The sequence below is a fragment of the Thermobia domestica genome, chromosome 8 (assembly GCF_964235325.1).
Source record: "Thermobia domestica chromosome 8, izTheDome1.hap1.1, whole genome shotgun sequence".
Taxonomy (NCBI): domain Eukaryota; kingdom Metazoa; phylum Arthropoda; class Insecta; order Zygentoma; family Lepismatidae; genus Thermobia; species Thermobia domestica.
In genome coordinates, this window is record NC_137461.1 from 141079486 (window position 1) to 141093901 (window position 14416).

The 14416-nt window shown below is 35.2% G+C and overlaps 1 protein-coding gene across 4 annotated transcripts in view; it reads left to right on the plus strand.

Moving 5' to 3' along the window:
• LOC145693250 (bcl-2-related ovarian killer protein-like) overlaps positions 1-10806 on the plus strand; it is a 288563-nt gene extending 277757 nt beyond the window's left edge. For all 4 annotated transcript variants that reach the window (XM_081769075.1, XM_081769074.1, XM_081769076.1 and 1 more), the window contains one exon: positions 10520-10806. In XM_081769075.1, the coding sequence (XP_081625201.1) occupies positions 10520-10660 (141 nt within the window). In that variant the 3' untranslated portion in view covers positions 10661-10806. The remainder of the gene's footprint in view (positions 1-10519) is intronic.
• Positions 10807-14416: the final 3610 nt, after the last annotated feature.

The following is a 14416-nucleotide window of genomic DNA, read 5'->3' on the forward strand; positions in this document are numbered from 1 at the left end:
TTGGGCTATCTCAGCAAATCGTGGGATGGCTTTGCGAAACCAATTGAAGAGCCCTAACACTTGCCGTGTCTGTTTTACGTTCATCGGTGCAGGCAAATCTTCTATGGCTTGTACTTTAGATTGACTGAACTGTAAACCAGATGCATCAATTTGGTAGCCAAGGAATTCTATGGAATTTTGTAGAAATTTGGATTTCTGTATGTTAATAGTAAGACCCGAACTTTCCAATCTATCTAAAACTATATCCAAGTATTTTAAGTATTCATGCGGATTTTTTCCCATTATCAAAATGTCGTCAGCGTAGGTAATTACGTTGCTGCGTAAGTCTTGACCTAAGACTTTATTTAAGCAGGAAGCTAACGCCGCACTACCATTGATAAGCCCAAAGACTACACGGTTGTACTCATACAAATGACCTTCAAAACTAAATGCTGTGTACGGTTTCGAATCTTCATGTAATTCGACCTGATTATAAGCCAGTACTAAATCTAAATTTCCGAATACTGCATTCCCCTGTAAAGAGGCTAATATTTCTTCCACTGGAGGATACCTCACTTGTTCCAAGTCAGTATGACAATTCGTACGTCTCAAATCCAAAACTACACGTAGAGAACCATTTTTCTTAGGAACTACATGTAATGGATTAAGGTGAATGCTTCGTGAAGGCCTAATGATCCCATCTCTTAACATGTCTGCAATTTGCTGACGTACATTTTCCCTGTATCGGTAAGGAATTATATATGGCTTAGTCACAATAGGTTTGTCCGTCTTAACTTTAAAAGAATAAACAAAATCCTTACAACATCCAGGACGTTGTGAAAAGACATTTTTATGTTTATATAAGATATCCTTAAAATGAGTTTTTACTGTATCATCTATAAAATCGAGGCTACTTTCAAGTGATTTAACACACTCAGAAAACAATACACCATCTTTTGAATTCATCAAATTTTGCGTGACTTGTGTTAGTTGATCATTTAATTTATCACTTTCTGAACTTACAGAGACATTATTCAATACATTAGGAACACTATTATATTGACAAGCAATATCATCAGATTTAGGAAGAAGCTTCTGAACGATTTCTTGAGGTATGCCGGGTATAGTTAATGTTTGATTTCCGAAATCGAGCATGACACGTAATTGAGACAATAAATCTAAACCAATGATTAGTTTTTCATTCAGTTCTTTTATCACTAGAATAGGAATAGATATTTCAAAATTTTGAATGGCTATTGTAACACGAGTAATTCCGGCTACTCTCTTTTTGTGTTTACCAGTAAAATCTACTATAATGAGATTCTCAGCTTTTTGTAATTTAGAATTCGAATAATCACTAGTAATTGCTTTCCATGACGAATATGATAGTAAAGAGGCATTTGCGCCTGTATCCAATAAAGCTTCTGTGCTTAACCCATTTATTTTGACAGGTATTTCAGCTGTACTGTATGATTTTAAAAATACAAAGTTTTCTTCAACACCAAAACCATCATTGACATTATCATCTTTGAACCAACAACGATTTACTACAGGCATAAATTGATACTGACATCTATTGACTGCTATTTCCGAATCATTATTTACGAATACATCATGTAAAAGGTTGTTCTCATTATTGACATTACCACATAAATTTGAAGAGAAATGTTCACAAGAATCAATACATAAATTAGAAGATGAATATTCATAAGAATCTATAGCTGATATGGGTTTAACCCCTACCACATCAGCTGCAGTCAGTTTAAATTCATACTCGTATATGGTTCCAATAAAGTACATTGTACCGCACAATCATGATTATGTCCCGCATTATTATTCTGTACAGGAATTGTGTCATTATTTTGATTTTGATACGAAGTGCCATCTCTTGAACTACGGTTACGTCTATCAATGTAGTTTACAGTATTTCTAGAATTTCGCCATGTATTTCGTCTGTTTTTGAATCTACTTTGGTTAAATGGTCTAACATAATTATTGTCACGATTAGTTAGGTTAGGTGTGTTTCCATCATATCTTTGCCTATTCTGATTGTTCTGATTGTTTAAATTTACTCGATTTAGGTTATGTTCCGTATCGTCTACATTACGGATATTTAGATTTCGGACTGGTACTGATCTAAAGTTATCTGAATTGTTTTTAATTTTGCCTACTCCCGCTTGATGATTCTGTGCCTGGTATTGAGTTTCATAACATTGAACAAGCATTAATAGATGATTAAAACTCATGCATTGCGTAGAAAACAGGATTTGTTGTAATTTAAACGGTAGTAGATTTCGAATAGATGCAATCACTCTAGATTCCGATTGCAGTGGATTTACGACTTTTAATTCATTATAAGTGTTTACAACAAAATCAACAACAGATTTGTGCAAGCGAGGATTAAAAGGTTGGTTTCTAATCGTAGCATCTCTGTTTGCAAGTAAAAAGTCGTTTTCGTAATTTGCGATCAACGCTGCTTTGAATTCCTCATATGTATTGACGTGTTCCCGTACTGCTTTAAACCATAAAGAACACGGTGGGAGTAATAAATGAGGGATTAGTTTCATATATTGAGATTTATCTATACACATTATACTGCACTCATCTTGAAATTTTTCTAGGAAAGAAGTAGCATTTTCATTACATCTACCACTAAACTTACTCATAGCACGTATTTCGCTCATTTTTACACTTAACTTTACATTTCTTTCACCATTTCGTGTTCGTGTTGAGTGAAAATTTCTACCTACTGCGTTATGCGTGGTTCCACCATCTCTTTTCCGCCCATCTATATTCCTTGGTTGAATTCTTTCCAAAATAATGTCCTCATCGGATGGATTACTTGAAGAAGAGATAACGCAAGGTTCACGTCGATCTGCTGCGGGTGAATGCGAGGGCATCTCTTGTGAATGAGGGAACTCCAAACGATCATTAACCATGTTGTTGTTGTATGCGTTGTCTTTAATCTGTAACGTCCTAATTTCCTCCTGTAAGGTAGATATCAATTGTGTATTTGCACGTATTTGGTTAGAATTATCCGTCACCTGAATCTTTTGCTGACGAACAGAAGATTCTATTACTACAAAATCCTTTTCTACACTATTGACCTCTTGGATTACATGATTGTAGTTATCCTTGCAATCTTCAGATAATCTTTTTAGCTTCTCATCGAATTGTAACGTGATGTCCCTCACAGCTTGGATAACCGATTGTTTCGTCTCTTCTGACTTTTGATCTATTTGTTCTAATCTTCTACTCAATTCTTCTGACTTTTGATCTATTTGTTCTAATCCTCTACTCAATTCTTCTGACTTTTGATCTATGTGTTCTAATCCTCTACTCAATTCTTCTGACTTTTGATCTATGTGCTCCAATCGTCTACTTAATTCTTCATATTGTCTACTAGATTCTTCGGATTTCTGCTGTACCGTTTGTTTTAATTCGTTAGACATCTGAGTTAAATTTTGTTTCATAATTTCTAAATCATCCTTTCGGCTTTGTTCCTGTCGTTGTTCCTGTCGCTGCAATGCTATTAAAATTCTATCCTCTAGGGTCAACATTCCGGGTGCAATAGGAGCTATATTCTGCTCGTTGTTAGCACTGTCAACAGTTTCATTCTCTACTGTCTCACCAATCATGATTTTTCTTGTGATTATTCTGCCACTTCTAAGGACGGTTGAGTTCGTATTCATGAACCTTCTTACTAAGGTAAATTCACCCTTACTTTAGACTTCGGGATATGAATTTACAAGATTCCCGGGTTCCGGCACCAAAAATTTTACAACGACTCACCAAAGGTAGTCGTTAACCCTGGTTCAGTTAATATAGGTATATCTCTAGTGACAGTAATCGTTTACACCTTAAAATATCTTCTGAAGTTATATTCACTAGTATGCTCACCTTTTCTACTGAAATTACAAGTCCATGATGAATATTGAATAATTTATTCTTTGATTCCTTTTTAATATATGTTCACACCAACTGACTTGCAATCAAACATGTTAAGTGAGTATCTATAAACAATGACATAGCAACCAACTACACAATAATGTATATTTCTTATATTAGAACATTCTTCTTTTGTTATTTAATTAACATTATAATAGGTATAGTGCTTGTGTAAAAGCACTTTCTGCCCGAGATATATGTAATTATGAGCCGATACAAAGTATCTCGTTATAAGTCTCAAAAGAGTTAATCACTGTTGCTTAAAAATTTCCCTTTGGTGCTATCATTTTTGAACAACTGTATATTAGATACATTGCATCAGAAGCTCTTCTTGGGTTAAAACCTTCATTTCATGCCTTAGACATGCATCCCGTAGGCAGATAAATTATCCCATAGTAACATAAAACAGTCGGAATCAGAGATGAAGTTACGAATGATCTTCCTCACTGCGACGGGGTGTCTCTTTCTAGGAAAGACATTCTCACGTTCTACCACACCCTTCGTTGTTTCGTCTCTATGGATGCAAGAATTAATGAATACTCATGGACTTAGAATATGTTACACTGTGCTCATAGTAAATAGCCTACACAACATGCAACAATACTTTGTTATCAATAACTCCTCCCCCTATTCTTTTCCGATCACGTAAAAGCGAGTAATGCAACAGTTCAAGAAAAACAAAACAGAAAACAAGAATTTAAAAAACTTGCTTGGTGTTAGATATGAAAAATGTACACCTCCGTCGCAGGTAACATATATAATTCTTAGAAAAAAAAAAACATGACCTACTTAAGCCTACGTGCACTTCTACCTAATCTGTTTTTAAGCGATTCGCGAAAAAGAAATGAGTTATTGTTACGATTGTTACTATACGTGACTGACGTAAATTCAAATTATTTAAATTGGCCTACTAAATTAAAAAAAAAAAAACTAACAAAAAATGAGGTGTATGTTCTGAATTTGTGCCGGTATTCCTTCCTCACACAAATTGTTAACCTGTAGTTTAAATTTTTGTGTGTACTTAAAATAAAATAGGCTATCTATATAATAATGCCAATTTTTACTTAAACGAGAACAGGATTATCCAAATTTCCAAATCGAGCAGTACGTCCGGGCGTCTCTTAAAAACTTACACATAATGGGAGAGGGTGAGCTTCACCAGTATTCGTACGTTGTTCATCAGCTTACAAAATTTAGGAACTAAGTTTAGGTCATCATCATTCTCATCATAGGTATTCTACCCTTATTGGCAGGTCACTTGCTGCAGCTGAGAAACTTGCATGCTCCACGGTCCTCCGCTAACATCTTCGTCTTCACGTATGATCTTTCTGTTTTTATATCATCTATTAATTATAGTCTTCTTCGCCCTCTCCCTCTCTTTCCTACCACCATACCCTCTAGCACGTCCCTCATGATACAATTTCTTCTCAGGCAATGCCACAAAATTTCTCTTTCAGTTTCTTCTCAGGCAACCAGTTTCTCTTTCCCTTCTCAATAATATTTAAGTGATCTTTTCTTTCCCACCATTTCTAACACCTCGTTCGTTTTCCGCTCCACCCAACTAAGTTTAGAAGCAAGGTAAAATTAAATACATATTTGAAAATGTGAAATATCGATGTCGATATAGAACATTTTTTAAATGTAATCTGAACTGTAAAATGTCTACATAATAAAAGTAAACTATTCAAATTTCAGTGAGCTCGTTTGTGTCTATAGTTAGCGTACGAGACTCTGGCGCGATTCCGGGTGAGAGCCCGTGATCGGATGTCAAATTAAGCTGTTAGTCCATGTTTCACATAGCCTCGCTCCCATATACGTAGTCTACGCTGAAAGGGACGTTAAATCCCGAACCATATTTATTCCAGTGTCAGATTTTTGAGTACATGGGTTTTGACTCAAAGTTCATGGCTGAGCTAAGCCTTTTAATACACGTAGTATAGATTTAAGTAGGTAGTGGCGTATACAGGCAGGAATTGCGAGGTTTGAGCAAGATATTATGAAAAATAAACGTGTATATAATCACGTTCCCGATTGTCTGCCCCTCTCCCTGATGAAGTTCTGAATACGTTATTGTAACTAGGGTGATTTTTTTATACTTGTGTTTAGTGTTGAGTACACTATGGATCATGTGCGTTATTTATCTATGGGTGCACTTGAAAATCCTAAACACGTAATAATGAACGAGTTTTAACCTACAATCTAATTTAAACATTGCAAGACGTAGTTGAAAAACTTAATAGATTAAAATTAAAACTTAAAAAAAAAGTAGTTGATTAAGAGTGACGGAGGCTATAAAATACATGTAATCTATGAAATAGCCAAGAGAATAAGAAGAGGAATAAGCAGATAAAATAAAACATTTACGTTGTTCCAACCAGGGCTGGCAAGATAATTTACTCCTTACTTTTTTTTAACGTCAATTACACGTAGAAAACCACTTTTTATGCAGTGTAAAAACCTATTTCATAACTAAAACTATTCAAAATCAAAACAAAAACAAAAACAAAAATACAATTTTTACAAACTTGCTAGTTGCGTCACTGAAGCAGTTTAAATTTTCGGAGTTGACATTGATAACAGAGACTGTGAAAGAAGAAGAAAACATGAAAGAAAATATGAGTGAGTTAATATTTCTCACTGTTTACCCCCGTTACAGACCGCGGAACGGACAGAGCATTGAAAACTGAAACCGACAAAACACCCAACAGCACGTGTGAAGTGCAGTAGATTTTTATAAGTACAGAAAGCCTTCAGACGAGGTGACTGCGAATGTGCATGGCTATCAAAAGCAAATTGTTGTTGCATTGAACAATCGCTCCTTATTTCATCATGGATTCTCTGACTTAAAACTTTTGTTTACCACAGAAGATTTAAAGCGTAATTATGATATGCTTTCTAAACATAAGCAAACGCGGAAATCGCAATACTTATTTGTTATTTGTTTTACAAAGTCAATATGACAGTTTATAAAGTCCCCAAAACCCAGCGACAGCCCATACAAATTTGAAAGAAAGCTTTCAAATCCTTTTTCTTTGTGCCAAACCAAACAGTAACCCAGGGCGAGAAACTTTTTTCTTTAATTTTAATTTGTAGACTTGTTTCCAGTTTTCTTATTTTAATTTGTAGACTTGTTTCCAGTTTTTTTTATATGCTTTACATATTTTACGCGTGTTTTATGTGTCACATGAAAAACCTTTTTTACTATTAATTTTCCAACGCTAAACCAGATATTCTATAAAGGCTCAATAGTGCAGTATTGCAGTGATTATTCTGGTTTATTTTATTTATGCATTGGGATTGTCTTTGTTTCTCTTTAATGTAGGGTTGCCATATCACCCGATTTTCAGGTTCTACATTCACCCCCGCTTAATAATCTCTAAATCACGAAAACCCACTCTCTTTTTGGATTTTTGCAATCGAGACTTTTTAAAAAAAGTAAAGAATATGTTAAAAAAAAAAGTGGCATAATCATACACATTTTGGTTCAACCCATGAATACTAATGTATGAACTCAGGGGTGGATATTTCTTTGATGACCATTCTGTCCAGTTCAGCTGAACAAGTCTACGTTTTAACCTAGTCAGTGTGTTCACCTAGTCTTTATATATTCAGATATGATTGCAAATTGAATGATGGTATCTTTAGCATTTTGTTTAGATTAAATTCATTATTAATATTTATTTCTTTTAAAATGTTTATGCTGTATTTCATATATTGTGAAACCGTGGTAATTTTTATGTTAGTACGATATCAAGTAGCAATCTTTAAAAATGATTAGAAATTTTATAAGGGATGAACCGACTCCTAAATATGTTTTATCTTTCTTATGATAAAAATTTTGAAATTATTTTGTGTTTGTTAGAGAGAAAACCGTATGAAAAATATCTGCCATATATCGCGTTTTTTTTTTTTTTTTTTTTTTTGAAAACTTTCCTTACAGTATCTTTACAATTACAGATATCTTACGGTAATACTTACTTTACAGTTCGATACTCACATTTGTTGAATTTAATAAAACATTAAGGGCAAAAACTAAATTTGCTTTCCTTTAATTTCGTTAGAAAAATATATTTGAAGTGTCACTTAACAAAGAAATTACTTTTAAAAAAATGGTCCGAAGGATCCCAGGTCAGCATTTGTAATACACAAGCTCACATCAGTATTTACAGTTTAGAATCTCCCGCTTTTCTGATTTTAAAATACGGCAACCCTACTTTAATGCTAAGTACTCAAGTATTAAATAATCTGAGTTTCAGCTACAGATGAAACCGTATTTTTAAACGAGAATTTAGTATGTTGCAATTGAATAACTTCCTCAATCATCATAGGATTTCAACAGTGGGTGATATCAATAAAACGGAGAAGTTACTCATTACGCCCAATTTTGAAGTAGTTACTCGCATTGGTATCAATAAAAAGAGAACTGAGCACTAGTCGTCTCGGCTGACCTCGGAGAAGCCCCGCCCTTTTGAAGTAACCACACCTCTATTCTCGGGCCGAGTAACTACTACGCGTTTGATATCAATAAAAATCAAAGACTCCTCTGTGATGCTAGTAACTTCTCCAAATTTGTGGAGCAAGCTAAATAGGTGACTCCGTGCGAAATATGGCAGGGTATATGATTGTTTACTACGTAGAAAAACTTATATACTGCATAGAAATGTTGGAAATGGAGATTACTAAAAGCATTATAAGTTTATGAAAGAAAATGTTGTGATTAGCACAACATTTTTTAAGGAGAATCAACCAAAATTCGGGGTGGTGGACTACGTAATGATGATAAGATGCAGGTTTTCTTCAAGGGCGCCGATCCTGTGGGGGCCAGGAGGCCCGGGCCCCAAAGCTCATGTGGGCCCCTATTGTATTTATGAATATACAATATTTGGCCTAATTAGAGTGCAATTTGTCTTAAAATCCTGATATATATACCTTCTGCATCTGAATGCCTCCCCCCCCCCAATTTACAGAGAAATCGGTGCCCTTGGTTTTCTTGCGTTACGTGAGTGATCCGGGATTCCAGGTCGGAATGTCAGGGGATTCTGGTGTGGCTCAAAGTACTGTCTATGACTACCTGAAAATGGATTGTTTCCGGAAGTGTGCGTAATATACAAACAGCAAAGGCAGAGTGGCAAGAACAATATACATTTCCGAGTGCTATCGGAGCACTTGACTATACACAAGTGGCATTAAAGAAACCTAGTATTTTGGAGAGTAATACGTTAATAGGAAGAGCTATTTCGTGGCTAAGCGGTTAGCGTACATGCCTTTGGCATAGGAGACCCGCGTTCGATTCCCGGCAGGAGCTCATGTGGTTTGGATTCCACGTTAATCAGTGGGTTCTGTCTCATATAGGCACGCTACTGAAAAGGACGTTAAACTAATAATCAACTCAACTCAACGTTGATAGAAAGGGTGTATACATGAGAATGTATTTTGTTTATGTCAAGGCGAAAGGGGACACGTATGGTGTGGAAAACGCAATCAGATGGACGTGATTTATGACGTGGGTGGCTGGAATTTTTTAAAAAGAAAACAAAGGAGCCAAGTGTCTGATTTCGTTCTTAAAGCCAAACAATCTACAAAGACCTTGGACAACACGTGATATGCGCTTGTCGTGTTAATCTTAATATTGCTGGATTCCAATCAACATCCATCAGCTCAAATAGGTTCATTCCCATGGTTTCAGTATTACTTTCTTCTTTCCCTTTTTTATTTTTTCTTCTTTTTTATTTTTGTTTTATTCTCGCTCGAATATTAAAGATTATCTTTTGAATTTGTGTCTCAGTCGTAGATGTATTTGATATTTCGTTGCATTTCACTGTAATTACCTTCAAAGTTTCGGCTTTCCTTCGTTTACTTTCTGGTAGCTGTGACTGAAAGTACCACTGGAAACTCTTTTAGAATATCCACAAATGCACTTTGATTGAAGCTATCGTTGCTACTTGCCCGTTTCATGGCTTTTAAGATGCTACGCCATAGGTTAAAAACAACGAAATGACTGCGCGATGAATGGGAGAAATGAGTAATCACTTCTTTTATTGATACGACTCAGTGCTACGTGCAGAGGAAGCGAGTAAACGTTCATAAATCTGGAGCAGACTAGACCTGAGTAGTGACTTGTTTTATTGATACGAAATTGAGGGAGGAGATTATTCCAGGTGTAGTTACTCCGATTCTCGAGCAGGACTTCTCAGGAGTAGTTACTTATTTTTATTGATATCACCCAGTATTCAAATTGCAAAGAACGACTGAAATCTTGTTGGAAACACACCTACATTCCTTTGACAATCACTACTTCATAATTTCCTTCCCTCATGCATAACATTTTTTTAATGCTAACTCCATCTATGAATGTATTGGTGTAGCTCTACCGTGATTAACATGCAGATAACTTATGTTTTCCATGTTCTTTAATATCACAAAATAATTTGTATTTTATTAGATATGTGAACTCGTAAAAGTAACAGGGTCGAACCTTACGAAAGTAAGCGTTCCGTTACTAATTCTTACACAATGTTATTTATTATTGATCAGACTGAACAAATATTTGGACTGCAGTTTCTAAATGTGTTTCTTTTATTCTCTTTAACAGTCTGCTTTGCTGACCCATTGCAAAGTTCAAGATGATGAACCGTCTGTGGCCAGCCTGCTGGGATTAATAGCGGTCTTCATTGCAACAATATTGTTACTCATCTTTCTCCTGCGATGGTTCGGAAAATTTGCTTTTATATAGAACTGATAGTATAGTTGTTAGAAGAAAATGGCGAATCTTTGAAAAAGTTTTGTGCAATGAAAATACAATATGTAGAGACAAGTAATTTCTAGTATTTATGTGCCAACATGTTATAGAATAATAAAAATATTTAAATGTTATATTTATATGTGTGTTTTGTAATAATACCACACCCTTTCTTTACTCTCTTACCACACTATAAAATTCACAAATTCTTTGAAAAGGATAAAGAATTTACTTTTAAAAAGACGAAAAATAGAATCCTTCCTTGCCATACAGAATTATAAAGTGACCAAGTAATAAGATCATGTCCTTTCAGCACTCAATGTTGCAAATTTGATCCCATGGAAAGCAAACGATCTCGAAACCTTATACCCAAATATTTGGTCAGCATTCGTCGGAGCAGGAGACCCGGGTCCAATTTCCTGTAGGAACTATAGTAGTAGTGGTCCCGTTATATCTCGCCGAGTCAGCAAAAATTTTCTCGGTTCTGATTGGCTGAGAGAGGTCACGTGACGTTAGGCCCCGCCCACGCGGGAAATTCAAATTTCCAGGTCACGTGGTATGACGTCATGAGTCACCCTGCGGGGAAATCCCTCATTCTCTTTTATGACCGGGATTTTTGAAATTTGTTCCCTTTTACGGGTAAGATGAGTGATTCTGATTGGTTGACAGCTGTCACATGATCTTAGACCCTGCGATATTTGAAATTCGTTCCCTTTTACGGTAAGATGAATGGTTTGGTACCACGATGCTGATTGGCTGATAGAGGTCACGTGATCTTAGGCTTTGGGACTTTTTTTAAAAAATGTTCTCTTTTACGGGTAAGATGAGTGGTTTGGTACCTTGAATTTGATCGGTTGATAGCGGTCACGTGATCTTAGACCCTGGGATTTTGAAATTTGGGTATCCTCTTTGATGAGTACTTTGGTACTACGATACTGATTGGTTGATAGAGGTTACATGATCTTAGACCCGCTACACGGTGAACAGGTTACATGGTATGACGTCATGTTTTACCCTTGCGGGGAAATCCATTACTAATTCGTTTCCTTTTACGGGTAAGATAAGTGCTTTGGTACCTTGATTCTGATTGGATGATAGAGATCACGTGATTTTAGGTCCTAAGATTTTTGAAATTAGGGTGTCCTTTCTGATGTATACTTTGGTATCTCGATTCTGATTGGTTGATAGAGGTCACATGATTTTAGACCCGCCACACGGTGAACAGATTACATGGGAAAACCCCCTCACTCATTTGTTTCCTTTTACAGGTAAGATGAATGTTTTGGTACATCAATTTTGATTGGTTGATAGAAGTCACATGATCTTAGCCCCCCCAGCCCATGCGAGAAATTCAGAGTGCTATGACGTCGATCCTGGATTTTAGAACGTTGTCCCCTTTTTATGGTTATCCTTAAAGTTCCCATGGAGGGTTCAACCCCTCCTTAAATAACCCTTTTCGGTATCATGATATTGTACTGAAGTTTACATTAAATATTATCCTTGTCTTTGACAGATAAGATGATTACCAGCTTTCTTACCTTGATGGAGATCTTGTCCTTGAATTAGTAGCCTATGTCTCTGGAAGTAACAATGGTGAAAGAGGGGTCCATCCTTGTCGCTTGTAGATTTCTTATAACGCATTGTTGTGAGTTTAAGCGATTTTTTTTAAACGCTCAGTAAGCGCTTCATTAATGGAAACAGTGTTGCCAGATTTGTCTTACCGAAACTGCTCCGATTCTTTTCGAAACGGTTCCGCAGAGTGCAAGAAATTTTAAACTAAATTTTTTTCGAACTAAAAAAATTTTAAACAAAAATTTTCAAACAAAAAATTTTCGAACTAAAAATTTTGAAACAAAAATTTCAAAAAAGTTTCGAACTAAAAAATTTAAACTAAAAACTTTTGAACTAAATTTTCAAATCAAAAAATTTTCGAAAAAAAATGTAAATTTTCGAACCCCCAAAAAATTTCGAACTAAAAAAATTAAAAATTTTTCGAAAAATATTTTAAACTAAAAACTTTCGAACTAAAATTTTCGAACCCAAAAAAATTTTCGAACTAAAAAATTTCAAAAAATTTCGAACTAAAAAAAATTGAAACAAAATTTTGTCGAACTAAAACATTTTTAAAAACAAAAGTTTCGAACTAAAGATGTAAATCACATCTAAAAATTTTCAAATCAAACTTTTTATCGAACTAAACTTTTAAAATTTTCGAACTAGAAATTTAAACCGAGTTTAAGAAAAATCCTAATAAATGTTTTTTCCAGGAATCGAACTCAGGTCTTTCAAACCAAAGATGTGTATGCTAACCGCTTAAATGAATTCGGTTTTAATCGATCTTGGTGGGTTTCGAACCATGGTCCTTGAAAAGGATACACATATACTTTAAGAAAATAAATCTGACAGTGTAACGCTTCTCAAATCAAACTTTTTATCGAGCTAAACTTTTAAAATTTTCGAACTAGAAATTTAAAGCAAGTTTAAGAAAAATCCTAAGAAATGTTTTTTCAGGAATCGAACTCAGGTCTTTCAAACCAAAGATGTGTATGCTAACCGCTTAGCTATGAATGAATTCGGTTTTTAATCGATCTTGGTGGGTTTCGAACCATGGTTCTTGAAAAGGATACACATATACTTTAAGAAAATAAATCTGACAGTGTAACGCTTCTCAAATCAAACTTTTTATCGAGCTAAACTTTTAAAATTTTCGAACTAGAAATTTAAAGCAAGTTTAAGAAAAATCCTAAGAAATGTTTCTCCAGGAATCGAACTCAGGTCTTTCAAACCAAAGATGTGTATGCTAACCGTTTAGCTATGAATGAATTCGGTTTTAATCGCACTTGGTGGGTTTCGAACCATGGTTCTTGAAAAGGATACACATATACTTTAAGAAAATAAATCTGACAGTGTAACGCTTCCGTTCGTGGATTAAAATAAAATGCTGATAGACTTTTTTTTTGTGTTGACATAGAAGCACATATGATTGAAAATGCAAACGTCAGCGGATCGCATTACTTTTGTTTTACTACGAACGTGTCAGCATGATTCATGAAAAAAGCAAACATTGACATTCTCGTATGGAATATGAGGAAAATGAAATGTCGTCACAGTTACGACAAGTAGTGACATGATCCTGGCAGAAGGGAATTGGCATCGGAATTGCGATACTAGATGTTGTAACTATTGAGTAACGTGAATGACGTCACGATCGATTGTTACACATCGTTTTGGTTCGTGATTCATGACAAAAGCAGCGAGCGTTTTGATTGGTTCGTTGTGATGTCATTTTATAAATTTCCTCGTTTCTGATTGGTTGATGATGACATCGTTTTCGCAGCGACCTAAATAAAAATCTAAATTTCATTTTTCAAATCCTACACCGCTCTCAACTATCGAGTGAGAAGGTTTGTTTTTTAAAAGTGTCTTCATTTAAGAAGCTTTACTGCACCGACTTTTTGTTCATTGAATTTGAGGTAAGTTCAGTGAGATTTTATTTTTCACACAAGATTCGAAAATCATTTTTATTTTATATTTGTGGGCGGATCACGAATACACTGTTTTACTTTTAGTACGAAATATTTAGACTATGAAGAAATTAGTGGAATGGGAAAGTTGGAGTACGAATCAGGACCCCCACACATTAGAAGTAAGCACGATAAATGATATGGTTTAGCGTCCCTTTAGCGAGCACCCGTCGGGAATTGAACCATGGCCAGAAAAATGTGTACGCTTAGTTTTGAAAAGAATACA